Below are 26,221 nucleotides of genomic sequence, written 5' to 3'. Positions count from 1 at the left end.
TTTTTTTACTTTCTATTTCCTTTGTTAGAGTAAATTTTAATTTTTGGTATTTTTGTCTCCAAAAGTCGCCTGGGAAGAGACTGATGATGAGAGTTCCAGAGAGCCAAGCCCACCTTATTAAAAGAGATGTCAAGTCGAGAAGTTCCGCCACCAGAAGTTTCAGCTTTAGCCCTTTACAAGTATTTTGCATCATGCACGCACGCACCATCATTCGCCTTAACAAGTTCAATAAAGTATCGAGTCTAGTGCCTATCACGACGTCGTTCCGATTCTCCGAAGTTTATCTAAAAGAGACGACGTCGTTCCAAAGATATCTAAAGGAGACCCTGAGAAGTAGGATTCGATATTCGACTGCTAATAAAAAGGGTAGGTAGGTAGCGAGCGATACAGAGAGATAGATAGGGTGGAGACGATGGATTCTCCGAAGAATCAGTCTGATACCGAGCTCGAGACCAATCCAAACCCTAACTCTAATAACTCACCCGACGCGTTGGTACCCGCTCCTAATGGTCCCGCTGTCTGCCTCCTTAGGTTCGCCGGCGATTCCATCGGCGGAGCCTTCATGGGCTCCATCTTCGGATATGGTCCTGTCTCTCCATCTGTCTCTCTCTGCTATATATATGTTCATGCGTGTGTAATTGCGTTTTTTTTTTGTATTTGTAGTTGATTTTTAATTGATAAAATTGGGAGGGTTTGTTTATGATTTTGGATTTGTTGATTAATTTATTTGGGTAACTGGATATGCTTTGGTCGCGTTTGAAGGGGTGTTTATTTCATTTTGAATTTTTATTTGTGCTTTCTCTTAGGTCTGTTATACTCGATTATGCATTTATTTTAACAAGTAATTATGTATTTTCACACATGTCCGAGTTGTTAATCTGTGGCATTCGTTTTAGTTTTAGGTTCGTTAACATGACGAGTGAAGATATGTAATTTGGCTATTAAATGAATTATATCATGGGTTCCACTTCCTTGAACCATCATGCCCATCCTACAAACTCTGGTTTTTATCTTTCATAGAGAAATCTCATATCTAGTATCTACAATTAAACAATATCCATATTGCATTATATCTAATGGATTCATTGGTTTGGTTCAGGCCGGAGAAGTAATTTCATGTAATTGTTCTCAAAGTGACTGCAATGGTACTTCAAATTAGATTTGAATCATTCGTATACATATACATACATACATACATATATATATATAAGTAGATTTGAATATTCTCAATGAGACCAGAAGAAGCCATCCCATTTTGTAGAGTCTAGGTGGAGAAGGTCTTAAGTGACTGATATAAGCAGAGTCAATAGTGCTCGTGATTCTTCACAAACTAAAGCCACATTTATTTTTTTATTAATGGCCCACTCTGTTGATGCTACGGGGGAGAGAAATGTACAGGCTGTGTATCCTGTGAAGATAAGTTGATATGGTTGAGCTCAAGTTCCTGATGTGGATCTTGAGGAAGGATTCCTCTATAGGATATCTGAAAACCTTATTGTCAACTGAGCCTTGGTCATAACATAATATGTCAATTAGAATTTTAGAAAAAAATTTATTAACTAAAGTGAAGGATATGTTATGTTCTAGGTGCGGGATTGGTCAAGAAGAAAGGCTTTAAAGGATCCTTTGCAGAGGCAGGATCTTCCGCCAAAGTATGAAATCCCAGAATTTTCCTCTAATTTGATTAAATAATCAGAACCTTTGTTTGGAGGCTTTTCTTATGATTTGTTATGGCTTGCAATGTATATTCCCCTTGATTTCAGAGCTATTAATTCTTCTTTTTCCTGTCTCTGTCCTTCCTCTTCAGACGTTTGCAGTTTTGTCTGGAGTACATAGTTTGGTTGTCTGCATTTTGAAGAGGCTGCGTGGAAAGGATGATGGTATAGTATCATAGAACTTATACTTTCACGTTTATTCATTTTTTTGTCGTTTAATCATGCATTCTTTCTCTGCAGTTATTAATGCTGGAGTAGCAGGATGTTGCACTGGTCTTGCTTTAAGTTTTCCAGGTATCCTACATTTTCCACACTCTAATGTGTTGGTTTTCCAATATTGTATTAAATGGGGACAATGTTCAGGAATTCTTGTCTTTAATTAGCCTTTAGAATGTTTTTAGGAGTTCCTCTGTATACGTCCTATGTACAAGGATTACGTTTTTTTCATTCATATATATAATATCTCTCTTTTTTACTGATAAAAAAAAAGGTATCCTACATTTTGATCCATTAGGTTAAAAATAAGACGTGAATCATACTGGACTTTTTTGAGGTATAATTGGCCGTGTTTCATCTGGTATTGACATACAAGTTTGAATGTCTTAGCCGAAGGTTCAATAATCACTGTTAGTGCGTGTGAAAATGTAGAATTCCTACAGGTACAACTCTATGTTCCTTTGGCCTTATTTTCACTCTATATGATTTTGCAGGTGCTCCCCAAGCTCTTCTTCAAAGCTGCGTCACTTTTGGGGCATTTTCATTTATCCTTGAAGGGCTTAACAAGCAGCAGCCAGCACTTGCACATCCATTTTCGTTAAAAGAGAAAAGTGAGCATTATGGCGCATGTCCACCTTTGGCTCTTCCCCTTCAACTTCAGCTCCCTCTTCCAGACGAAGTGAAAGGGGCCTTCTCCGCATTTTGCAAGTCCTTGAAGAACCGCAATAGGAGCGCTTTTCCCACAGCTCCCTAAGAAATTTTGGAATGGTTTTTGTTCCTTTGATCTTTTGCTGATCTCTAGCCGTCCAGTTCTTGCCTTTTGTTGGAAAGACATGGTAATGATGTACACTGTAGATTTGTAGTTGTTGCCGTAAATTGAATTATAAACTGTTGTTTGGCTCATCAGACGTGGTTCTCGATTTGGTGGTTCATGGCTACAGTTCTAGTCTACCACAGGTCTGACCCATGAAAACCAAAACCAAAACCAAAACAGAAAGAAAAGACAATTTCTTGAGAGGGATTTTTTTCTTTACATGGTAAGTTTTGTACAGATCTGGTTTGAATATAATGGCTAAAGTACACCTCTGATTGAGGGAGAAAAGCCATATATGATGCAAAAGTGCAATTAAAGAAGAAAAAAAGGAGTATCTAGATGTGATGTAATGATGCCCTTTGATTGAGGGAGAAAACTCATAAACAGAGTGTCCCATCCCACAAGGTTCTTCTGTAGGATTGACTCGAAAGTTCAACGGCAAACTTTAAAATTATTTCCTTCTTTTGGTCGCAGTTAATTAATTGATTTTCCAGGATTATCCCCATCTGTAAGAGTTGGACCCGACAATGGGCCACACTGACTATGAAAGAATGATGCCGTATTCAAATTTGGCCCAGAGTTGAATATCAGAGTAATCACCAACATAATTAATTAGTAGGGGAGTCCAGAGCAAACCTGATATATAGTTTCTGCTTGCATCCCAACTTTAATGGCCGAATAGACTCAAATTTTGAGCAACAAACTAATCAAAATCCGAGACCGAGGCAACTTCCTATGCATTCACGTGGAAAAATCAAAAGATCTCAAAGTTCTTTCCTTTTAAACTCCATAAATACCATATTCCCATCCTCGAGTAAACCCACTCCATCAGTTCAAGTTATTGAATCTTAGACGCATTGTTTGGCTGGTGAGAAAACTTATTAATAATGGCTTCCAAAACTCGCATGGTTGATGGTAATATTCAAGTTTCTTTCTTTTTCTTTTTCTTCTTTTTTGTGTGTTTTATATCTATCACTTAGTGATTTGTTTTGTTGTTCACTCGGTGATCGTGAACTATGTCTTTGTAGACATGCGCCTTAAAAGTGGACACCAACCATCACTATCTGCCACATGCATCCTACCCATATTACTATTGATCATAGATTAACATTATGTAGGGTTTGGAATGTGTCATGATGAAATATTTTAGGGTTCTTCATGACATGTGATTTCATTCTGTTATTGATGCGTAGTATCCATGATTTTTACTATATCAGATACTATATATATAAATATATATATGAGATTCAAAGTTGTAATATTTTCCCACTTTATTTGCTTTGTTTTAGGACGGATCCGTTGTTTAAGGCTGTTGTAGGAGATGATGTTAGTTTCTCCTTTCAGACAATTTAAGAAATTTTGTTATATTCATAGTTTCTGTTTTAATCAATCTTGTACATGTTCGCACGTGTTTCTGTTTTTATGAAAGATGCTTACTAGTTGCTGTTAAATGAACTATAAAATGAATTTGGTACGTGAAATCTCTATGCTTTTTTTACTTCTTTTTGTATCATAAGTTGGCTGATAAATGCAGTGCCAGTTATATGCTCCCAGCAATCAAGATGCTTGTTTTACTTAGCTGCAGACACGAAAGGTACCTCAATTCAATCAAAGCAAATTAACTATATGCTAGTGTTAGCACCTACGCTTAAGACATTAACAATTTGTGTTGGAGCTGTTAAGGTTGTTGAATGATTTTTTAACTAAAATAGATGGAAGGGAACCTTGTTATCGTTCTTACAAAAAGGAGCTTACTTTTAAATCTGGGGAAAAAAATGGAGGTTATAGAATACTGGTAAACAGAACCAACTTTTCTATGGAAAAAGGTGCCTGGTATCCCATAAGAGGAATGATACAAGATGGTCCGAGGACAATCTGTGACAACCTTCTGGTTTCTGGTATGGTTGAACCGTTGAAGGGTGCACATAAAAGGTCTGGTATTTAACAATAGCATACTCTGCAGAGATATTCGTCGCTGTCTTACTTTTGAGTTGCACAAAATTAGATTTAGACTATTGATATAACTTATATAAATTCAATGTCAATTAGATCTACTTGAGTTTGAAGTAGGTGCCTTCCTTTCGCCAACCCGGGGAGGACATGAAACAGATTTTGGGACTAAGCCAACCCCAACCCCAACCCCAAACCCCAAAATAGAAACAATAAAGAAGTGTACCATTGGGCTACTACTTGCAGGTCTTTTATACGGAGGAGGATTGAAAATCAGTAATTGCTTGCAATTGAATGGAAACTTTTGATTGATCTTCTGTTACTGATACATATAGCAAGAATTGTGGCAAAATCCATATCTTGGAGAAGCATAAATCAAACTCTAATTTTAGTCGGTCCGGGAGGCAGGCACCACAACTCCCAAGCCAAATGCACCATTAACGCAATTGCATAATTTAGCCAAAACCATCTAAAATTCAAAGAAGCTGATCATTAAAAAAAGAAAACGGAAAAGGAAAATACACACACACAATTCCTCTTTGGACAAGTGATCCAGAAATTTATATATATTCTTATGCTTAGATGCAATCTTTATATTGTCCTAATCCCGTGAGGAAAAACAGGAAGGATGTACCAAACCAAAAACAAAAGTCTACAATATCGCCATATTACTGATATGTTTTCTCATTTATTTAACAGTTCAAAACGGAAAATCTGAGATTTCCTCAATCGATAGTTGACAGTTATATAGAAAACTATCTCGGTTCGTTGAGCTAATAAAATCTTCTTTTAATCCAAAAAAAGACACAATACAAAGTTTTGTCCACCAACAAGAAACCTCTGATCATATCAAGATTTTATATCGAAGAACAAGACATGCATATGTTTTATTTTAGCGGTCTCAGCAGGAATTTGATTCAATATATGGTGTGTGCATGCCCTATGAAACTCATCTGAACGGTTTTAGTGTTTTTGCGTTTTGTTTTGTCTTCCTGTTACTGATCAAAGTTTTGGGTAGCATCCAAAGGTTTTTTTTTTTTTTCCTCCATGTATGTTATACTGATATCTCAGTACTGAATATGACTTCAAATGCTGAGATAATCAAATTGATATATTGGGGAACTGTTTAATTTGTGCTGTTTTTACCATCAGGAGTGTCCTAAAACATCGATGCCCAACAAGGGTTGGCATATATATCGGGCAATATAGAGTTCCCAGCTATGCTTCTGAAGATGCTGGCAAAAACAGGAAAGCATGCAGAACTGTATTGGGTGGATTCCATGCATCAGAATAGGAACAGCCCTCTTGTACGTACAAGGAGAAGTTTGTCACATTGAATTTGGCAATAGTAAATATGCAAGACTGAGCTATATATGGCCATGGAAACTATAATCAATATGGGATATTACTTATAGGAATAACCAAATACATGGAAGAGTGGGTTACTATATATGGGGATGATCCTCATAGCTCATATCCTGATGAACAAAACCCACGACGCTGCTCTGAGATGGTGTCTCAGTCCTTGCACCACCGCATGTAGACGGCTCACAAGCACTGCCGATGGCTAATAATGACAGTATTTTGTAACAAAACAGGTTTAATCTTTCCAACCCAACACATGATTTGGAATATATAATTTGGATTTGAAGCTCATAGCGATGATCTTGTAAGAACTATAAAAACTAGAGCGAAAGATAGAAATATACATGAAGTGAGTCATACGATATTTATATACATATACTCTTAAGGGATTTAAATTCGAATAATTTCAATATTTCCCACAACTATTCAATATCACCATGAAATAAGAAATTAAATTATAGACAAGTGAAGGATGTAAGGCTCTACTTTAACAAGACTAATAATATGTTGTAGAGCCTAGCTAGGTTTTTAATGTATGAATTATTAAACATATCAAAATAATAATAATAATAATAATAGTAATAATAATAATAATAATAATAATACATATGAAACAAACTAGCCTTGTTAGATATAAGTGGTTTGACTCACCAAATCGTATACCGATACAAACATGAAATTTTTTATTGAAAAGAAAAACAAAATAAGGAAAATTTTGAGAGAAGAATGTCCTCTGTCTCATAAAAATTATTTTCATCTCAATTCGTACTATTTCATTAAACATGTCTCACATGTCAGCATCTGTGCGCGATTTGATACGAGCTTGCTTACAAAAAGATTTTTCCTAAAAAAAATTCCCAATTAAGTTGGCCCAAAAGTAACCGAGCATGAGCATCCTCGGAAGTTGGATAGGCCTGAAATGCTAAGCCCGGCTATCTCTTGCAGGCCTAATTTTCTAAGCCTAATTACTGTATCACATACGTGCGCGATGAAATCCAACGCCCTATATCTGACTCTTTTGCCCTCCAATACCATGTAAATGTCGTGGATACTTTAGTAATTACGAAACTAGGGTTTAGAGTGAGTTAACCCTAGCTCGCCTCCCTTTAAATCCTTCTTTTCCGTCTCGGACCTCAGCTTCTCTGCAGAGATTTGTGGACTTGTGGGAGACAGACACCGTAGAACACCCACTCGGCCAAAATGGGTATCTCTTAGTTTTATCTGATGCTTTTTAATACATCTTGAAGTTTTTATTTTTGGCTACGGTTTTGTGAGGATGATGATTTGGAGTGATTATTTGGATTTATAGGTATTTCTCGTGATTCCATGCACAAGAGACGTGCCACTGGAGGCAAGAAGAAGGCTTGGAGGAAGAAGCGCAAGTAATTCTGAAAATCCATTTAGTTCCCTTAGCTGAGAAATTTAGAAGGAAAAGTGAATTGGGATTTTAATATCCTTTGGTTCATCCCATATTTGTTTGCAAAAAGAGCTTAATTTCATCATTGCAGTTGAATAAATCTTGGCCTGTATATGTATGTTAGTATCATGTGTTCGTTTGGCAGTATAACTTTAGCGAAAACATTTTTTAAGCTTTTTTGGTATGATTCATGGCAGGCTTAAATTGGATAGTGAGTAAAACTAAAACCCCCTAAAATCCACATCTTATTAGTTTGTATTTTTCTGCTCCGGCTGATGGATTTGTTTTGTACTCGAATGAAGTGAAGCCCCATCTACCTGTATGCCACAATTTCTTGAAACTGTGATATATTACTTTGCCTGATTAATGGATCTGCCTAATTTCTTATCTGACGTGCTCAATAGCTCTGTTTATCTTACTTTTGAATGAATATAACCTATTTCCCACAATTACCGAAACCTCAATCTGTGCTGCCTTGGTTTGTTGATTTCTTAATGGTTTCATTGTATTCTTGGGTTGAAACGTAAACCCATAAGTTCCTGACTTTTAATAAGTCCACTTGTTTTTTGTTTTCATATTTTTTTGGGTTCATCTTATTGTTTTGCATTTTTCCGTCAGTTAACACCCCTATTTGAAATCTTTTCAACTTTAAATAAATTAACGGTTATCTTATCCTCCTGGGAAATGGGCTTATCTTGTTTCTTTTTTCAAGGTATGAGCTCGGAAGGCAACCTGCAAACACAAAGCTTTCAAGCAACAAGACAGTTAGGAGGATTAGAGTTCGAGGTGGGAATGTGAAGTGGCGTGCTCTGAGGCTTGACACTGGAAACTACTCATGGGGGAGTGAGGCTGTGACCCGGAAAACCCGTCTTCTTGATGTGGTCTACAATGCATCCAACAATGAGCTGGTTCGTACTCAGACTCTGGTAAAAAGTGCTATCGTTCAGGTTGATGCAGCGCCATTCAAGCAGTGGTATCTTCAGCATTATGGAGTTGACATTGGTCGCAAGAAGAAAACTTTGGCTTCCACCAAGAAAGAAAGTGAGGTAGGGCAGTATTTTTGTTCTGTGTGGTTCTTGTGTATCCCAATACAGATATTGGTACAAGTATTTATTACCTTTTTCATATTATTTGGCACATATATTAGCACAATTCTCAGCTATTGGTTTTAGTTATTTTGGGGAAGAAGTTATTTCCAATGGATATTTTACATCTTTGGTGATAGTAATTTTGTCTTGTTGAATTACTACTTTCTTTTGGTCCATCGATTGGTATCGTATAGAATTTTGTAATTGGCTAGGCTTGATGCATTGGTTATATTTTGGTCAATCTCTGGGTGGGAAATGGCTGCCAAAGATGCAAAATCCATGCACGGTTGCTATGTATTTATGTTTAGTGTTATCTTTTCCTTTTCCTTTTTTTTTGGAACAAAATTTTGAATTGTCTGAGTGAATTAAGGCAGTGGTGTGTTTGCTTTTACATTGGTCCACTCCAATGCTTTATAGGAGGGTGATGCTCCTGCTGCTGCTGCTGCTCCTGCTACTGAGGAGGCGAAGAAAAGCAACCATGTCCAGAGAAAGCTGGAGAAGCGGCAGCAGAACCGCAAGCTTGATGCACACATTGAAGAGCAATTTGGTAGTGGTCGTTTGTTGGCTTGTATCTCATCAAGACCTGGTCAGTGTGGCCGTGCCGATGGGTATGTGACTTTCCTACACTTGTGTTTTTTTGTGTTACCAGATGTATTGAAGGTGTATTTTGAGGTTTCTACTTGTGCCTGGTAATTTTCAGTTCTTTAAATGTACAATGTTTATATACCACACCTATGCTGTGTTATCTCTGAGATGTTAGAAAACCCCATGTTTTCTATGCGCCTTTTTAATGAAATTCAATGTATAGAACACAGTATAATTTCTCATGACAACTTACAAAAAGTATCATCTCTAATGTTGGTAACTTGGTATGGGTTTTGTTGTGTGATATCTTTTGTTGTGTGATATCTGATCAGAGCTTTTCATATGCCTCGAAAGTTTTCTCAGACGTATTCATTTATCTACCCATTATCATGAGACTTAGAGATGAGATAGTTTTCGATGAAAGTTGAAAAAAATATTGTTAGAATATTATTTTTTAATATTATTATTGTTTTGGAATTTGAAAAGTTTGAATTAGTATTTGAAAAAGTTGAATTGTTTATTATATTTTATGTGTGAATTTGAAAAAGTTGTAATGATGAGATGAGATTAAACACTTTCTGAATCCAAACGGAGCTTATTGTTAAATATGTATTCATTATCTCTTATAAAAAATATGTATTCATTATCTACTAATTTTTGTGAGACTTACTGTTAAATGAAATGAATTTGTCGCAGATACATCTTGGAAGGTAAAGAGCTTGAGTTCTACATGAAGAAGATCCAGAGAAAGAAGGGCAAGGGAGCTGCCTAAAGTTTTGTTACCTGAACGTCATCCTTTATATCAGAATCTGTTTTGTTCATGATGTTTCCTCTCACATAGGCATTGAACTTAAGCTTAGACGAAACATTTTGGGAGAAGCTACTTCTTGTGTTACATTTGACTTCCTAATTGGAATATTATGGGTGTCTTCTATTGTCATTGATGAACTGAATATCATTGTTAGCATTGAGTTTGTTATTTACTACCAACATCAGACGTACGTCCAAATTATGCTACAAGAGATCGATCACTGAATTTGGATTAGTAATTGGCGGAAAAATAGATAGGATTTCTGCATAAGATGAAAAGAAGCTTGTTTGACGCATCTAATTTCATTTCATCTTATTACATTTTATTTCCGAACATAATTAAATTAAAATACAAATTTTTAAAGTAATAATTACAATTTTTTCAAACTTTTAAATAAAAAATAAAAATAATTTTAATTTTTTTAAATCTCTAAATAAAAATTATGTTATAAAATTATATTCTTATAATATTTTAATTATATATCTTTTTATTTAATTTTTTTTTTCAATTTTTAAAATTTTTAAAATACTTAATTTAAATTATTTTACTACTGTTTATAAATTATCTTACTATTATTTATAAAATTTTTATTCATTTTTCTACTTGCCTGCATATTCTTATGAGAGTGCTGGCACTTTTCTATCAAAATAAAAAGAAATCGATCTTTTTTTTTAAGAAGAAGAAGAAGAAAGAAAAAAGAAAAGAGATCTAATCGTGCAAGTTTAGAAAAGTGATCTAATCGTACAAGAAAAGAGATCTTGTTTGAGTACTTGAAACTGGATATTTTATTCGAGCTTTGAAATCGATGAAATAATACTCAATTCGTGTTAAGTTTAGCATTCCAATCTTCTATGACGTGCATTAAGATGGAGAATACACCATAATCCAATGAGTTTTGGAATCTAAGCTTGCAATCCAGTGAGAGCCAAATTCATTGCCTTGCTTCTACAACCATTACAACCTCGGTACCCTAACGGCATTTGCCTCAGTACACGAAGGGCAGGGATGGAGAATAATAACTTATCGAGGGTATATAAGCCCAGAGCCATTAAGAGCAGACTCTTCATTTACCGTACTTCTTTCTTAATCTCTCTCTCACGAAATCATTGCGAGCCTGAATTCGAGCTTGTTGAGGAGCGACGTTGACATAAGAGAGATGCAAACCTACAAGAAAAAGAGCAGCACCGGAGACGAAACATCCCACGGTCATCGCCAGTTTCTTGGGTGTTGAAGGAAAGCAAAACACCATTTGCTTAACTGCGTACATCCAAAAGGTAAAGGAGAAAGATTTCATCAAAGATAATTAACAAACACCACCAACATATTTCATCGGAATTTGATAATTTCAAGCTTCCTGAAAAACTCAAAAAATAAGTCTGATCCAATACATGCATAAACGATATCATTTAAACGAGTTACTCGAGTAAAGCCTTAGCTACTGAATACTATATTCGTCTCCGAAACTACAATAAACAATATGGATTAATTTGAAATACCAATAATACGAGCATGTACACATTAATCAAGATAGCTCGGAAGCTCACAAGTGCCCGTGTATAGTTCAACCGGTTGACTCTAAGAAAACCCATATCAGTGAAACATTGTATAGAAGGAAATGAAAGAAAAGAAACTTCTACGAAGCTTTTCATCAAACATGTAGAGTGCAATTGCTTAAGAAAACCTCGAATACACCGGTCGCATTACGAATCATAAATTGATCAGTTTTAAGGCTTTAAGCTGGAAATGGAGTCAAAAGTTGTACCTTTTGAGTTGGGAACAGATGGGTGCGTGAGTGGGAGTTCACGGGAAGACTGGAGGCAGAGGGAGTCTTGAGTCGTCAACGAAGGGGCTTCCGAAGACACCCTTCAAAATTCCAAGATGTTAAACAGAGGGAGGATGACAGTATGGCTAAACGATTTTGGACCGCTGTAGGGTGTTGGGAAAGGAAAGGATGTCTTCTCAACTTCACTGACCATTTGCGATCTTCAGAACCGCGTCTCTCTCCCGGCCTATTTTAACTTCCATTAAATTGCATTTTTTTAATATATTAATTTATTAGCCATTAGGTAATACACTCAATTATAAAATAATTTTATCGTAAAATAGATTTACATGATGCTTATTATTTTTTAATTTATTGATTAAGACATTATTTTTTATTCTTAATAACTTGATAACCTTTTGTAAATTTTTAATAAGTGAGTTCCGAATAGGCCCTATTTAGATTGCAACATCCTCTTATTTCATCTCATCTTAATAACTAAACACTATAATTAGAGACACTTTTCGATTTCAAATTTTTTAACTTTTTCTTTTAATTATTATCTAATCATTATAACTTTTTCATATTTTTAAACAAAACACGAAACAATGCAACTTTTTCAAATCTACAAAAAAAAATTATATTAAGAAATTATATTTTAATTTTATAATATTTTTATTCAAACTATTTTATTACTATTTACAAATTATTTTACTATTATTCACATCTCATCTATCCAAACGAGACCTTAATGTTCTCTACTCCAATAAGATGAATTTAATAATAATATTTACATAATTATTTTACAAACAATCAAGTCGATTAGATTTATCAAGTTTTAACGCAAATGTTTACTACTTATATTCATAGTCGTCCGAATATCTGCAACTTGGGGGCCGAAGTTGTAGAGCATGTGTTGTGTTGGCTTGGTACCACAACCAACTTGGGGCCCCTCCTTGGTTGACGCTAGACCCCTCTCGATGAGACCATAAAACCCATGTTCGCTTTAAACCAACATACGCTACAGAATCACAACTACTTCACGAATGAATCCTCGGATGGCTACACAACTTGTTCAGCCAATGAATTTGAGGTATATGTATATATGCAATGTCATCGTGTCTGCAATTAAACTTTCCATCATGATGATTCTTGATAGTTAATCAGCACGTCTCAACCAATTTATGCAATCCTTGCAAGCAAAGAAACAGGATGAAATAAAATTTCTCATACAGAATAGAACGATGGGTGCCTAACTCCATCACAATTGCTTGCAGGCCAATATTTCCATTGATCGTGAGGTAATACTAGAGTTAATATGAGATATATGCTAAGATTGTTATACAACTCGATGCAGCAAGTTTTTAATTGACAGAAACATGATGGTCACTAAAGTCTGAAATCAAATAGAACAGTGACTGCTCTCCTTGATGACTCCTCGCATAATAGATAATCTGCCACCTTCTTCTTCATGACTATGGAAACTATACTTCCCCTAAAATAAGTCTGGAAAATATTTAATCTCAATAAAAACGAGGTGAGTCCAATACCATATGCAGTACTGTAGAGAACAAAACCTATTGCTAAAACAAGTATATAGAAGATTCATCTCAATCTAAAACCAAGTGAGTGTATATAGATATTTCAAAGAATTTTGAATGAAATTAGATAGTGCACAAGTCTATTGTACAACAAAAAAACTCGTCTAAGTGAGAAAGAATCAGTATACAGGCAAAATTATGACTCCCATTAGCCACTTCCCCAATGGCGCTGGCAGGGAGAAAACAATTATGTATGCAAAGAGACAACATACCGGACCTGCAGTGTACAATCCATCCACCTATAAATTACAACTGTCCGCTGAATTGGAAGAAAAAAATCCCAAATCCTTAATTTTAGGCCGAGGCTCTTATCTCTTCATGGTGATGGCATAAGCAGCCTCTTTTGAGTTGACCGCAGATAGCCTGTAACCATCTTAACTATCTCTTCAGTTTAAGAGTCCAATCGAAACTTGTAACAGTAGTAGAAGCAAGTAAAGCTCATACTCCACGAAAGGGTAATTGGATCTAATGATGGCATACAAACAGATGCTGAAAGCAGCGACTAATCTCTATCACTTCCACTTCCACATAACAAGATTAAGCTAATACTTTTTAGCATCCAAGGCTCCTCAGTATGCCGCTAAGTTTGTCAATAACTATTTCCGGTTTGGCATATGATCCATCAAGATTAATTGCATGATACTCCAACCCTTTCCACTTGGCTATCAATGCAAAATGTGGCCGTCGATACTGGCTGCTAATAATCTCCAGAACCACAGTTTTTGGCATTGCAGATACTAAATGAGTCAGACCTGCACCGTGTGCTCCAATAATTACCGAAGCATCTTGAATGGCTCGGACTTGCTCCTTCATGGGCATGTGTGCAAACAATCCATTGACAAGGTTTATTTTGCACGAGTCATTATTATATGCCCATGTTTTTAACGAATCAAACACTTCTTCTTCATTGCTAAGCCTTGATTCAACTTTACCACCATGTCGAGGATGAGCTAAATAATCTTCACGTCGAACAAAGAGGACATTAAGACCAGAGACTGGCTTTTCAACACGGTGTCTATGTACAGGAAACCCAAAAGCAGCTCTGATTATTTCCCCGAATTCAGATAATCGAGCAGTTTTCCGGTCATCAGGATTTTGCCATAGGTCGTGTGCAGATGCTCCATGACAATTTATTTCTTCAGTGAGCCCCTTAAATAAAGCAGTCTCATATCCCAAAGGTGAGAGAATAGCATGGCGAAAGCAAACTGGACCACTAAAGTTCTTCGCATATCGAAGGCTAGAAAACAATGCTTTCCATGTTTCTTCCAAAGATGTCTGAAATATTTCCACCAAAGGAAGATAGATCAGGATATGTAGATAACTAAACATGGAATAGCACTCATCAAGAAATGCGTAAAAACGATAGAGATAAAATCAATGCAAACTTTTCATACAGGCAAACATGCACACACAAAAGACAACCCTAGGAACTAGAGACGGATGAAGATAATAAGCTATCATGCTTCCAATAAATTAGTGGAAGAACATTCATGTTTAAGAGGGTAACTAAAAAAAACTGAAGCTCCTCTTTCCTCCATGGGAAACCCTCATTACTTTCCCCTGCTAGAAAAACCACCACTTTAAGAAAGGTCGAGCGTTGGAATAACATTCCCTGGTACATGATGGAGTACCTTGTCCCAATATGTGTCAGAACCCCACTTTCATTTCTCCTTCAGTAATCTGTATATTATAAAAACTCATTGCTTCTAATCATTGACACGCCACAAAAGGTGGATTGTTAACATTCTGAGAATATGCATATGAGAAGTCTGTCGAGTTGGATCCAAGTTCTATTTTCATTTTCCTAAATTGACATCATATAAAACCTACCATCCAACACAAGATTTCTGCACTAAAATATATGGGTAAAGTCCATAACTTTTATTGTTTAAGAACCTCCATCATGTTAACTGTCCAAAATCCTGCAAGATTCCTATAGTACGACCCTAAACTTAATGTCCAGTATTTCTCTTCCTGTTATTCTCCGTTCCATCCCTTACTCAACATCAAATAACATGATGATAAGAGTATTGACAGCAGCATTATCAAGTGTTCTTAAACAACAAACGTGCAATCGGCAGCCTACAGAATAAACAAACTATGCCAAATCAAGCATACATACCATACAGTGGCCGTCCACGAAAACCAATCTAGGTCGATTGGGCAATCCTGTAACCCTTGAAGAGACATATGCGCTGTACCAGTCTGTGACAGTGTGGAAAAGGTTCGCATACTCAAAGCGCGTCACCAGTAGCGTAGGCTCCTCAATCCACTGCAGGTAAAAACCTTCCATATAAAAATCATAAAGAGCAGAAAATAAAATAATAATTTTGATTATAGATAATGTGTGGTTGGTAAACAAGGATCGGTTTTTTAGCAATTTCTATTGAACGCTAATATTGGCATTAAACCCACCACTTGCAACACCAGAACATCCAAATCCCATCGAAGTTTTCACAATCAACACCTACGTAGAACAAGAAAAATAATAAAAAGAGAGAAGAAGACTGACATATCACAACCTACCAAACCTGCACGCCCACTTAAAAATGGAAACTTCATGAGTAAACCACCCAAAACAATTACTAAATTCCCGGATTTAATCAACTTCCAGATCCATAGATAGAAAGTAAGAAACCAATGAAGTGAATAAGAAGTCAAGCAGTAATCAAATCTAATATTGGTACTTGAAATCCAACAAACAAAACCCCAAACTAAACGTCTAACCTCTTGGCACTCGAACTCGCTCGCCGCGACGACACGAACAGACCCGATCAGAGCCCGCATGGTATGAATCAGGATCTCCCCCTGCGGCACGTACCGATCGAGGAACTCGTCGTCGACGAGTCTCCGTGGCGGACCCTCAAACCCAACTCCTCCGTCGACCTCGAAAGCACCGTTTTGGAATTTGGGAAGCTCGTCCTCCTCACGCCTCCCGATCACCTGGTCTAACATCTCCCCTCCCTTGGAGACCCCGACCCTCGCTGGGACCATCCGAAGACTCCCTCCCTCGCACACAGAGCTGCGAAGGGTCTCGCTGTACCAGCAGCGGAACCATCCGCGGGGATTCGCCGCTGGGGAGATGAGATCGAGGCGGAGAGAGAAGCCGTTGCCGAAGTAGGCCTCGCAAGAGCCAGTGTTAGTGGGTGGGTGGGACCAGGGAAGGTAGGAGGGTAAGATGGGCCAAGACTTGAGCTTGTTGCGGAACCGCAGACGGTTAATACGAGGATTATGGTAGTTATGGTGGAGGTTGGGGATGGAGGAGGCAGAGGATTTGGAGTGGGAAGCGAAGTAAACGCAAAGTGAAATGGAGTTGAGAGCGAAGAGGAAGAGAACGATCCTCAGGAGCCAGACGTTCCTCCTGCTCGCCATTTTCGCTTTCTGTGTTTTCTGCTTGCTTTCCAATTGCATATATTTGAATGTTGAAAAATTCTACGCAGTAATTCACCGCATATCTTCTTCTTTTTTTTTTCTTTTTTTTTTAAAATATATGTGATATAGAATTACTGACTAAAAATTCTCTAAAAATTACTCTTTAATATTATGTAATACGAGGTATTTTTATTAGAGTAGTGATATATATATATAATATTTTCACAATATATTTCACAATAATATTATAAATTGAGGATATTTTTATAAAATGATATTACTTTTATAAGATATTTTATAAAAATATCCCTCATTTAAAATATAGTTATATAAAATATTGTAAAAAATATTATGTGTAACTTATTTTCCTTTTTATTATCATGTAATGTATAGTATAACGTGACTTTTTATTATCAAAAGAAAGTTTTATAATTATAAAGAGATCTCGTAACTCATGTTAGAAGCAGACGCAAAGGTGGCTAAATTATAAAGAGATCTCGTAACTCATTTTATAATTATTAGAAAGTTTTTTAATATGATACTTCTTTTTGTGTTCAATCTCATGTTCAAGTGTTAGAAGCAGACACAAAGGTGGCTAAATTAATTGATGATGAGAGGAAAGAATGGAAGGTGGAACTCATTACTAGGATATTTAATAAGGTTGAGGCTGATATGATTTATGCTATCCCTATTAGTTGTCTTAGGGCAAAGATGGTATATTTTGAGGCTTCTCTAATAATGGTAATTTTCTTGTGAGGAGTGCTTATCATGCTGAGTTGCAATGGAAAAGTGAGAGGAAAGGGAGCACATCTCTGTCAAGAGAAAGATGCAGACCAGTGGAAGAATGTGTGGGCTTTGGAAGTGTCAGGGGGTTACAAGCACTTTGTTTGGAATGCTTTAAATAATGCCCTTCCTACGAGGTTTAATTTGTTCAAAAGAAAGGTTTATGAGGACCATTGGTGTCCTATCTGTAGAAGGGAGGAAGATGATGTGCAACATGCCCTATGGTGCTGCCCTAGGGTTGCTAATGTCTGGGCTGATGATGAGAGTCCCGTGAGGAAGTGGTTGAACCAAATCATTGATTTCTCTAACCTGTGGATGGAATTGAGTAATAGGCTCTTACCTAGATGCTTGGCAAGAGTTGTTGCTATTATGAGGGCATTTGGAGGAGGAGGTGGAATGCCTTTGTGTTTGAAGATAAGTTTGTCAATCCTAGTCAGGAAGTGAAAATTGCTATGGCGAGTTTAGAAGAGTTTCAGGAGGCTAATGTAAAAGTGAATGGAAGGGTATCTAAGGGAGTAGAGAGGAGAGAAGGAAGAAGATGGCAAAAACCTTTGAGGGCTATATGTAAGCTTAACTTTGATGCTGTAATTGATTTGAAAAATAGGAGGATTGGTATAGGCATTATTGTTAGAGACTGTCATGGTGATGTTCTAGTTGTTGTTTGTTCGAGGAAGGATGATGTGGTCTCTCCTTTCATTGCTAAGTGTCTTGCATTGAAGAGATCTATTGAGCTTTGCTTAGAGATGAGATTCTGGTCTGTCATGATGGAAGGAGATGCAAAGGGGATGATTGAGGCAATGCTCTCAGAGGAGTTGGATGAATCTATACATGGTCAGCTGATTGAGGATACAAAGAGGCTAGTAGCACAAGGACTACATTGGTCTTTGGGTTTTATACATAGGAAAGGAAATATAATTGTACATAATCTTGCAAAAATTTCACTACATATAGAAGGCGAACTCTGCTAGATAGAGGAAGTACCACATAAAGTTTTACAATATATTTTAGATGATAAAAGTTGTAATGATTCAAGTTTATAAATGAGAAGAGGTACTTGATTAAAAAAAAAAAAATCTCGTAATATGATACATTAGATCTATTTTATAATAATAATAAATTTACTATCTAACGATCTAACATATTATATTAAATTATATCAATTTATAGATTTATTTTTGTGAAATTTATTTATGGCTAAAACATTTCTCTTATAAAAAATTCACTAAAATACATAAAAAATTTATTCTATTCAGTAGTCTTATACCACACACTAACATGGATTTTTATTTTTTTCCTCAACAAGTGTGATGTGGGACTACATAATAGAATTTTTCTACCTATAAATACATAATACGACGTGCAATCATATTGATTATGAGTGCAAGATTTACAAAAAAAAAAAAAAAATTAATAAAAAAAAATAGAAATAAATGTACATAAATATAATACGTAAAATATACTTACAATAAAAAAGAATTTTATAATTTAATATATTCAAAATGATAAAATGGTAGTCCATATACTTGGTGACACATCAAACATGTAACAAATATTGATTTGACTAGATTGTAATTTTATATTTTGATCGATGACATGCCAGTTGGTGGTATCTGCATCTAATTTAGCATTACTTCATCATTTATGTTTATTTAAAAAAAAATTGTTTTGACAATATTAGATCCTAAATAAATCCTAGACGTTATTGATGAATAAATAATCATCTATTCACTTTTATGCATATTCAGTGGCATATATATTTACAAGAGTGCGAAAAATTGGTAAAAAAAAGTGTTATTGTATATTAATATCAATCAATCAATCAATAAAAATATTACTATTATTTCCGTGATATGTAATGAAGTGGACTGGTAAATCATTTGTTTCCATCCCTTGACGAAATGTTCATCATGATTTAATCACTCTTATATATAATTATAAGGACAGCGTACCGGCCATTATTTTTGTGCTGTGTTTTTATTTTTATTTTTTTTTAGCATATGATCATAATGATTATGTTTTTTTTTTTTTGGAAAAGATCCAATGAACCTGTGAAACAGAGAAGCTGTGACGGAAAGATAGAAAGAAAATGATCACCTTATATTAATAAATGTTGGAAAACTTGACTGAATCGTAAGATAAATACATACATACATACATACATACATGAGAGGTAATTTATATATCAAGACTAAGGGAGCTTTCTGATTTCCAATGCCTTGCTTTCTCAAATCCATTGATGCAGTTCTCAAAGTCCTCTATGGTTTGGTCAATCTCTTCTTGGTTATTCATTACAAAGGGTCCAAACTGCACCACAGGCTCACCCAACGGTTCACCCCCAACTAAGATGAACCTGAGGGGTTTGGAGGACTTGTTCCATGCCTCCAAGCCATCCCCATCGCCCAGAAGCAGAAGGTGGTGGGCCGAGGCAGGCAAAGATTTTAGACTGTCAAAGATGCCTTCGCCTTCTAAGATATATACAAATGCATTCCATGATATTGGTATTGGTTGTTGAAGATGAGCTCCTGGTTTGAGAGTGAAGTCCAAGTACATTGTTGGGGTCCTTGTGTAGATTGGTGACTTAGTTCCCAGGGCCTCTCCAGCTATGACTCTAACTTTGATTCCATCTTTGACAGCTTCTGAAACGTTTTTGCTCTGTATTTCTTGATACCTTGGTTCAATCCTGTGAGAAACAAGATCAGCACAAGACAGATGAGGCTTTGGACTTTTGGATACCTCCACATTCCCAAAAGACAATTCAATTAGGATACTACTGTACATATTGCATGATTTGCATACTGCACTTGTGTTACATTTGTTTACCAGAAAACATGTAAAGGTACTTAGGCATTTGAAAGCCGTGAAATTAAGTACTTTTAGTAATTAAAAAAGGATCATTAACGCCAAAGTACTACTGTTGTACTTGTAAGACAGAAGTTCAAAAGTACTAGTGGGCACTAGCATCTATCATGCAGAAGATAGCTTATTCACCACGGGATATGAGTATAAACTTTGAAAGGCAGAATTTATGGTTGGTATGCACACGCGCATGCAATATATTGCATTCAAAAGCACCTTTAGAAAAGGTTCCATGGACCATAGTGACAAATTAATGATCATAGCAGTAGATGACAAATGCATATTCCCATTACAACAAGTTTGAATATTCTTCTGGTTTATGATTACCATATAGTGACATCAAATATATGTCATGTACAGCCAATCTAATATTTCATTTGTGTAGAATTTACATACATTTTATGCTTGGAGGAGAGGTTGATCCACAACTGTAACCCCTTTTGAGTTCCCTGGGGAGCAGGCATTTCTGAGTGAACAATCCCTCTTCCTGCAGTCATCCATTGTAAGTCACCGACTCCTATGGTCCCCTTATGTCCATCAAAATCTTCATGTGTGACAGATCCCTGTTCACTCAAACAATTGCATGCAACTGAGGCAACTGCTTCTCACGTTAAAAGTTCAAATTAAGGATACTTTTCTAGTTTTTTTTTTTAAAAAAAAAAATGAAACAAGACAGTAGTCATATATATTACGCATGCATGAGGACATTCCCAGGCATTTTAGCACCTTTCCTGGGAAATAGCTGGTGCCAAGAAAGGTAGTCATGTCAACCTTGGAGAGTTGTTAAATAGTGTGTGCCTTGTGTCTCATTGGCTGACGTCCCAATAGAGACATATTGCCAGCCGGCTGACAAATAACACCACCTTGGGAATTCCTCAGATCAGAGAGACTTCCTCTCAAGTCTCACCTAATAATTTGAACTTCCAGTCTCATTAAATTAAACGTTTTTCATTCACCTCTTTTTTTTTTAAAAAAAAAAAAAGAAGAAGTTGAAGAGCTGGAATGATTAATGCACATACCTGCAGCATATAGGTCACAGTCTCAAATCCTGCCAGGAGGAAATAGAAGAATTAATAACTACAACCATCCATAGTTAATCTCAACAGGTAGTGCTAATTTACTTAGGGAGACAAAAGGGAAATATCCATACCTCTATGGGGATGATCAGGAAATCCAGCAGGAGCAGTAACTGCAATATTTAACAACAAAATATAAGCAAAATGAGATTACAAATTTACATGCATAAAGAAAGACCCATCACATTCATGCAGAAAGAGAGAAAAACAGATCAGAGGTACCCACCAGAGAATTCATCCAGAAGAAGAAAAGGATCAAAGTATTTCAACTCAAACCTGAGGAAAGAAAAAAACCATAAGACCCATTGGTCAGAAGACTCAGAACACGTTAAACTGCTCAAAGATTGAAAACAACACCATTTGGATGATCACCCTCGTAGTACTCTTACCTTCCTACGCTCCTTCTAACGATAGCCCCAGCTCCTTCATGTTGTGGTCTGGCCAAAAACTTCCTCTCCACAAGACGTGGTTCTTTGAGAACTCTAGAACTTTCAGTACTGTTGGTCATTTTTCTATATGTATCAGCTTACAGATATAGACCGCTTTAAAGTTCAAATGTGAGCAAGAACCTAAGACCTTTGAAGCTATATAAAGGGAGGGAGGGAGACGGAGAGAGAGAGAGATTATTTGGAAGGTCAAATGGAAACGTTGGCGGCCAAATAAGATCCACACGGCATGAGAGATGGGAGCTTGCTTTGCTTCAGCAAAAGGGAACGCGGGACCTATTATTTCTGTGCATAGCGTCAGCATCGCGTTGTGATGATGTACCATGTTGCGTAAGTGCCATGTGTAAATTCATCATCCATGACTTTCTGCTCACAGGCATGATATAGTGTGGATTAATGCTACGTGATGGAATGCGCAAGGTCGTCATCTTGTAAATGAGTATAATTTATTATTAAAAAATTAATTTTTTTATATATTTTTATATTTATTTAATATTTTTAAAATAATTATACAATATTTACATATACAAAATATTATGATAGGCTCGTACAGTTGAGGTTGGATATTAATTTGTACCAATATGATAAAGAGAAATAACTTATACAAAGTTTAAATAAATAAATTTTATATAAATCTTTATAAAAAAAATAGATTTTACTTTAAAAAAGTGTAAAAATAATATTTTTTTATTAATAGAATTCATTTTTTATAAAAACAACTTATATAAGATTTATCTATTTAAAAGTTATACATGACATTACTCATGATGAAATTCCTTTCTATCTAAATTCATTGCTTAAAAGCTATTCTTTCTTTTGTCACATTTCCTTTGTCTGAGAAAAACATATCCCTCTTAGAACTTTGTAAATATATATTTTTTTTAAATCACTAATTTATCTCAACATGAAAAAATATATTTTTATCTTATTTTTATTTTTATTTTTAAAAATTCTGCAACAAAATAATAATTATTTATTTTTCTTTCTTTCTTTGTAGATTAGAGATGAAAAAAAACATATAATTCATATTGGGACAAATGTCTAATATCAATCATCCATCACCAACAGTATTATTTAGCAATAATAAAGTTGGAATGCTTCTATATATGAGTGACGATGCTATGTATAGTGAACCGTGATTTAAGACCACAAGATTCCTAGTCATTTCTCGGAAAAATCAAAACAAACAGTACTGATTAATTTGTTCGGCCAAAATGAAAAAGAAAAAATCTAGAATCTCTTATTATTCATATAATCTCTACATATAATATTTTTTTAATTATTAATATTTTTTTCTTTTATTAAATATTTAATATATGAATAATAAATAAAATAATTAAATTATTTTTAAAAAATTAAACTCAAAAAAATTTAAAAATTTTTTTAAAAATTTTTTAAAAAATATAGTGTATGAAAGTTGGAAGGTTGTGTAACATTGCTCAATGAAAAACAGCCAACTTAAAACCATGGAAAATTAATGGTCACTTTGACATTCATTTCCTTAAGTTATGGGTCTATAGCTTCCAAGAAAATGCATCAATTGCTAATTCCTTTTGAATCACATGTACACACGTTAATTAAATTCTTAGGAGACCATGAAAATGAGATTTGAATCTTCCTCTATATTTCCAAAGGAAAGTCTTGTAGGTTGGTAAGAGGTGGTAATATCTTGATTGTTTTTAATTAAAAAATAATAACTCAAAATTACACGTCGTGTGTGAATTTAGCTAATCTTGGTCATAAACATTGTAAGAGAAATGTTTTTGCAACAATATACTAGTTATTTTAGTCCGAGCATGTAGTCATTTAGTAGAGATTTCATAAAATTAAATCTAAAATTTAGCGTGACTTGACGTAATATGTTAAATTGTAATTTTATTTTTATTGTAAAATAGGTATTATCTAAAATCATATTAATTTGTAGATTAATTTTTATTAGATCTCTTTATTAATATAACCGAAATGATTTTTATACTATATTATTTGGGAGGTCACTTAGGTCAGGTACGAGACTTGGCCATGCATCTTCTTCTACCTTGTTGATGACATCGTTAATACAAAAGCATGACGTGAGAACAGCCGTTTAAGCAAGTCAAACAAAAGTTTAGTCGACTTTATCTGTAATACAATAAATAGGTAAGATTTTCTAAATCCATGATGATTTAGGGATTACGAATGATGATGTTTGCAACTTTTGCCTCTTCGATCCTAATGAAAACGATTGATCCCTCTAATTCTTTTGAATTTTAATTGCCTATTATATTATTATATATAAAGAAAAATGACAGTTTTATGACGTAGAAAATGCAAATCTTCTGCACTCCTAATCTTTTAAAAATGAAAAAATTTAATTGTAAGTGATTCTGCGCGTGCACTCATTTAATATAATTAATCAAAAAGTAAATTTTATTAAAAACAGTGCTAATTTAAATTTAGAATATAAATGCAACAATTTTGATACGTAAATTTGTTTGTACATATCAAAACTCTTTAAAAATGTAGGTGAATTTAGAAATCATATGAAATTTTTTTTTTTTTAACAAATAAAGTGTGCAAATCTTGCACGTCATAAAACTGTATATAGCGTTACTCTAATCCAAGTTATTATACATCACCTAAATAGAGACAAAAGAAAGAGAACTGTCTCAAATCTACGTACGTCAAGTGTTGAGATTATATATTAAACTTAGAATTTGGGAATTGCTAGGTAGGCCTAGGATTCGAAGCACAATTAGCAAGTTGCTTACTCCAAAGCCGGAGTAGTAGTGCTAGATGCAAGAGGGAGGGCGTTGAATACCATAAGCAACACCGTTGGCATAAAAACATGAGGAAGTGGCTGGTCCTCCACTGTAAAACAGATTAATGTCTCTGAGCACAATCTTCTGGCAAGGTTTACTTCTGCTGCATTTTAAAGTTACTGCCATCTTTGTGCTCGAAGTGCCTCTAATGTTTCTGTACTTCACATCTTGAATCTGAACTTGGGAATCACCCTCCTGTTCGTAAGGAAAACCAAAAAAAAAGGATCGCCCAAGATGTTTAATTAATCAAACTGGGCATAAAGGACAGATATATGTAGCATATATGCATTGAAATGGCAAAGAGAGAAGTACCTTCTGACAATTCCCAGCTTGGCAATATTGTTGGTCAATGATGATGGGGTTGTTGACATGCTCCATGATAATGTTCTCAAAGGTCAGACCGAAAACACTGCTTGCATAAGGGAGAGCCCATGTTTTGATCCTCAAGCCATTGGCAGTGCCAATGAAGGTGCAGTCTCTCACCTTCACTCCATGAACATCTTCTTCATTAGGCGACCTCCCGAGGCTCCCAACGCTGATTCCATGGCCGGGACCACATATAACGTTTGTAATGTTTATGTACGTAGAGCCAGGGCCCAGGGAAACGCAGTCATCTCCGGTTGCTATTCGAGCATTCGATATGTCGATGTTTCTCGACGAACCAATGTGGATTCCATCGGTGTTGGGGCTGTTTGCCGGAGCTATTAGATTGACGTGTCGTAAGTTCAGACCGTCACAGCCAAAAATGTTTATATGGACACCCTTGCTGTTGATTAAAGTTGGTCCGGTAATCCATGAATTGGTGAGGAAATCGAATCTCAACGACTGAAAAAACACAAGGAAAACGAACAATTAATGAAACAAAGTTTCATAGATTCAAAGAACCCATAATCATGGGAGAGACCATTTTCCAACATGATAGGAGGGTTAAATGGAGATCATAAAGCAAGAACTTACAGGGGGAAGAGGCTTGCAGTTTGGTCTTTTGCTGCAAGAATTGTAGGGCCAAGCAGAGGAACCTCGGCCATCCAACGACCCACCTCCGCCGATTACGAGCCTGTCCATGTATTGGAAGCTGATCCAATGGTCGACATTAAGAGAAGATGCTATGTCAGTAGGAGCCAGTAGGGTCCCCACGATCAGAAACTCTACGTGGCCCTTGCATGGGCCTTTGAACACTGTTGGGCCCAGCATATATCTTCCAAGTGGGATCAAAACCACATTGATTCCTTCCATTTGACAAGCTCTGTTAAATAAATTTTGAAAAACCTACAAAGGCAAAACCCACATTGTCAAAAAAAGAAAAGAAAATATCGTGTAATATCTTACTGTACTTGTTGTTGAAATGATATTAGTTCATGTAAAACTTGTTGAGCAAAATATCACCTTGCTGTTATCGGTTTTTCCATCGGCAATGGCTCCGTATTTCACTGCATTAAAAACCATTTTTCCTGCTCCAACTTCAGCAATGCATGCTAGCAAGAAGATTATGCAGACACAGTGAAAAACTGCAGATAAACCCATGTTTTCTACAGCTACTAGTTGACTGCATGTGTTGCTGAATTT

At 35.6% G+C, this 26,221-nt stretch overlaps 5 protein-coding genes and 1 long non-coding RNA gene across 6 annotated transcripts; 2 read left to right on the top strand and 4 right to left on the bottom strand.

Moving 5' to 3' along the window:
* Positions 1 to 338: 338 nt before the first annotated feature.
* On the top strand, positions 339 to 2,863 carry LOC108984951 (chloroplastic import inner membrane translocase subunit TIM22-2). Its single transcript, XM_018957066.2, has 5 exons — positions 339 to 584; positions 1,588 to 1,652; positions 1,808 to 1,880; positions 1,956 to 2,009; positions 2,426 to 2,863. The coding sequence occupies exons 1-5, from the start codon at positions 413 to 415 to the stop codon at positions 2,683 to 2,685; spliced, it is 624 nt and encodes a 207-aa protein (XP_018812611.1). The 5' UTR covers positions 339 to 412; the 3' UTR covers positions 2,686 to 2,863.
* Positions 2,864 to 7,130: 4,267 nt separating this feature from the next.
* LOC108984926 (40S ribosomal protein S8-like) lies at positions 7,131 to 10,129 on the top strand. The gene is made up of 5 exons (XM_018957037.2): positions 7,131 to 7,264; positions 7,370 to 7,442; positions 8,190 to 8,523; positions 8,983 to 9,173; positions 9,847 to 10,129. Exons 1-5 carry the CDS (start codon positions 7,261 to 7,263, stop codon positions 9,920 to 9,922), a joined length of 678 nt encoding a protein of 225 aa, XP_018812582.1. The 5' UTR covers positions 7,131 to 7,260; the 3' UTR covers positions 9,923 to 10,129.
* Positions 10,130 to 10,722: 593 nt separating this feature from the next.
* Positions 10,723 to 11,963, bottom strand: LOC108983423. Its single transcript, XR_001994868.2, has 2 exons — positions 11,724 to 11,963; positions 10,723 to 11,218 (listed from the first exon to the last, which is right to left on the bottom strand). It is a non-coding gene; the product is annotated as an uncharacterized LOC108983423 (long non-coding RNA).
* A 563-nt stretch (positions 11,964 to 12,526) lies between these two features.
* Positions 12,527 to 16,738, bottom strand: LOC108984915 (beta-1,2-xylosyltransferase). Its single transcript, XM_018957017.2, has 3 exons — positions 16,052 to 16,738; positions 15,447 to 15,596; positions 12,527 to 14,599 (listed from the first exon to the last, which is right to left on the bottom strand). The coding sequence occupies exons 1-3, from the start codon at positions 16,733 to 16,735 to the stop codon at positions 13,877 to 13,879; spliced, it is 1,557 nt and encodes a 518-aa protein (XP_018812562.1). The 5' UTR covers positions 16,736 to 16,738; the 3' UTR covers positions 12,527 to 13,876.
* A 2,819-nt stretch (positions 16,739 to 19,557) lies between these two features.
* On the bottom strand, positions 19,558 to 21,977 carry LOC108984901 (pirin-like protein). The gene is made up of 6 exons (XM_018957003.2): positions 21,801 to 21,977; positions 21,638 to 21,687; positions 21,486 to 21,524; positions 21,355 to 21,383; positions 20,732 to 20,898; positions 19,558 to 20,159 (listed from the first exon to the last, which is right to left on the bottom strand). The coding sequence occupies exons 1-6, from the start codon at positions 21,917 to 21,919 to the stop codon at positions 19,655 to 19,657; spliced, it is 909 nt and encodes a 302-aa protein (XP_018812548.1). The 5' UTR covers positions 21,920 to 21,977; the 3' UTR covers positions 19,558 to 19,654.
* A 2,648-nt stretch (positions 21,978 to 24,625) lies between these two features.
* LOC108983268 (exopolygalacturonase-like) lies at positions 24,626 to 26,179 on the bottom strand. The gene is made up of 4 exons (XM_018954854.1): positions 26,042 to 26,179; positions 25,613 to 25,924; positions 24,968 to 25,480; positions 24,626 to 24,850 (listed from the first exon to the last, which is right to left on the bottom strand). The coding sequence occupies exons 1-4, from the start codon at positions 26,177 to 26,179 to the stop codon at positions 24,626 to 24,628; spliced, it is 1,188 nt and encodes a 395-aa protein (XP_018810399.1).
* Between the last annotated feature and the right edge of the window lie 42 nt (positions 26,180 to 26,221).

This window comes from Juglans regia, chromosome 2, assembly GCF_001411555.2.
Source record: "Juglans regia cultivar Chandler chromosome 2, Walnut 2.0, whole genome shotgun sequence".
In the NCBI taxonomy this organism is placed as follows: domain Eukaryota; kingdom Viridiplantae; phylum Streptophyta; class Magnoliopsida; order Fagales; family Juglandaceae; genus Juglans; species Juglans regia.
The sequence above is the reverse complement of the archived record's forward strand: the minus strand, read 5'-3'. Positions and strand labels throughout refer to the sequence as shown.

What these genes read in the sequence shown, in the direction of transcription:
- LOC108984951 (XM_018957066.2), top strand. Translation starts at nt 413, where the DNA reads ATGGATTCTCCGAAGAATCAGTCTGATACCGAGCTCGAGACCAATCCA. An exon ending in GGGCTCCATCTTCGGATATG is followed by an intron (nt 585 to 1,587) that starts GTCCTGTCTCTC and finishes GTTATGTTCTAG; the next exon opens with GTGCGGGATTGGTCAAGAAG. An exon ending in GCTGCGTGGAAAGGATGATG is followed by an intron (nt 1,881 to 1,955) that starts GTATAGTATCAT and finishes CTTTCTCTGCAG; the next exon opens with TTATTAATGCTGGAGTAGCA.
- LOC108984926 (XM_018957037.2), top strand. An exon ending in GCTTGGAGGAAGAAGCGCAA is followed by an intron (nt 7,443 to 8,189) that starts GTAATTCTGAAA and finishes TCTTTTTTCAAG; the next exon opens with GTATGAGCTCGGAAGGCAAC. An exon ending in CCACCAAGAAAGAAAGTGAG is followed by an intron (nt 8,524 to 8,982) that starts GTAGGGCAGTAT and finishes AATGCTTTATAG; the next exon opens with GAGGGTGATGCTCCTGCTGC.
- LOC108984915 (XM_018957017.2), bottom strand. Translation starts at nt 16,735, where the DNA reads ATGCAATTGGAAAGCAAGCAGAAAACACAGAAAGCGAAAATGGCGAGC. An exon ending in GCGAGTTCGAGTGCCAAGAG is followed by an intron (nt 15,597 to 16,051) that starts GTTAGACGTTTA and finishes TTTTACCTGCAG; the next exon opens with TGGATTGAGGAGCCTACGCT. An exon ending in TCGTGGACGGCCACTGTATG is followed by an intron (nt 14,600 to 15,446) that starts GTATGTATGCTT and finishes GAAATATTTCAG; the next exon opens with ACATCTTTGGAAGAAACATG.
- LOC108984901 (XM_018957003.2), bottom strand. Translation starts at nt 21,919, where the DNA reads ATGACCAACAGTACTGAAAGTTCTAGAGTTCTCAAAGAACCACGTCTT. An exon ending in GTTAGAAGGAGCGTAGGAAG is followed by an intron (nt 21,688 to 21,800) that starts GTAAGAGTACTA and finishes TTCTTTCCTCAG; the next exon opens with GTTTGAGTTGAAATACTTTG. An exon ending in CTCTCCTCCAAGCATAAAAT is followed by an intron (nt 20,160 to 20,731) that starts GTATGTAAATTC and finishes TGTTTCTCACAG; the next exon opens with GATTGAACCAAGGTATCAAG.
- LOC108983268 (XM_018954854.1), bottom strand. Translation starts at nt 26,179, where the DNA reads ATGGGTTTATCTGCAGTTTTTCACTGTGTCTGCATAATCTTCTTGCTA. An exon ending in GAAAAACCGATAACAGCAAG is followed by an intron (nt 25,925 to 26,041) that starts GTGATATTTTGC and finishes TTGCCTTTGTAG; the next exon opens with GTTTTTCAAAATTTATTTAA. An exon ending in AAGCTGGGAATTGTCAGAAG is followed by an intron (nt 24,851 to 24,967) that starts GTACTTCTCTCT and finishes CCTTACGAACAG; the next exon opens with GAGGGTGATTCCCAAGTTCA.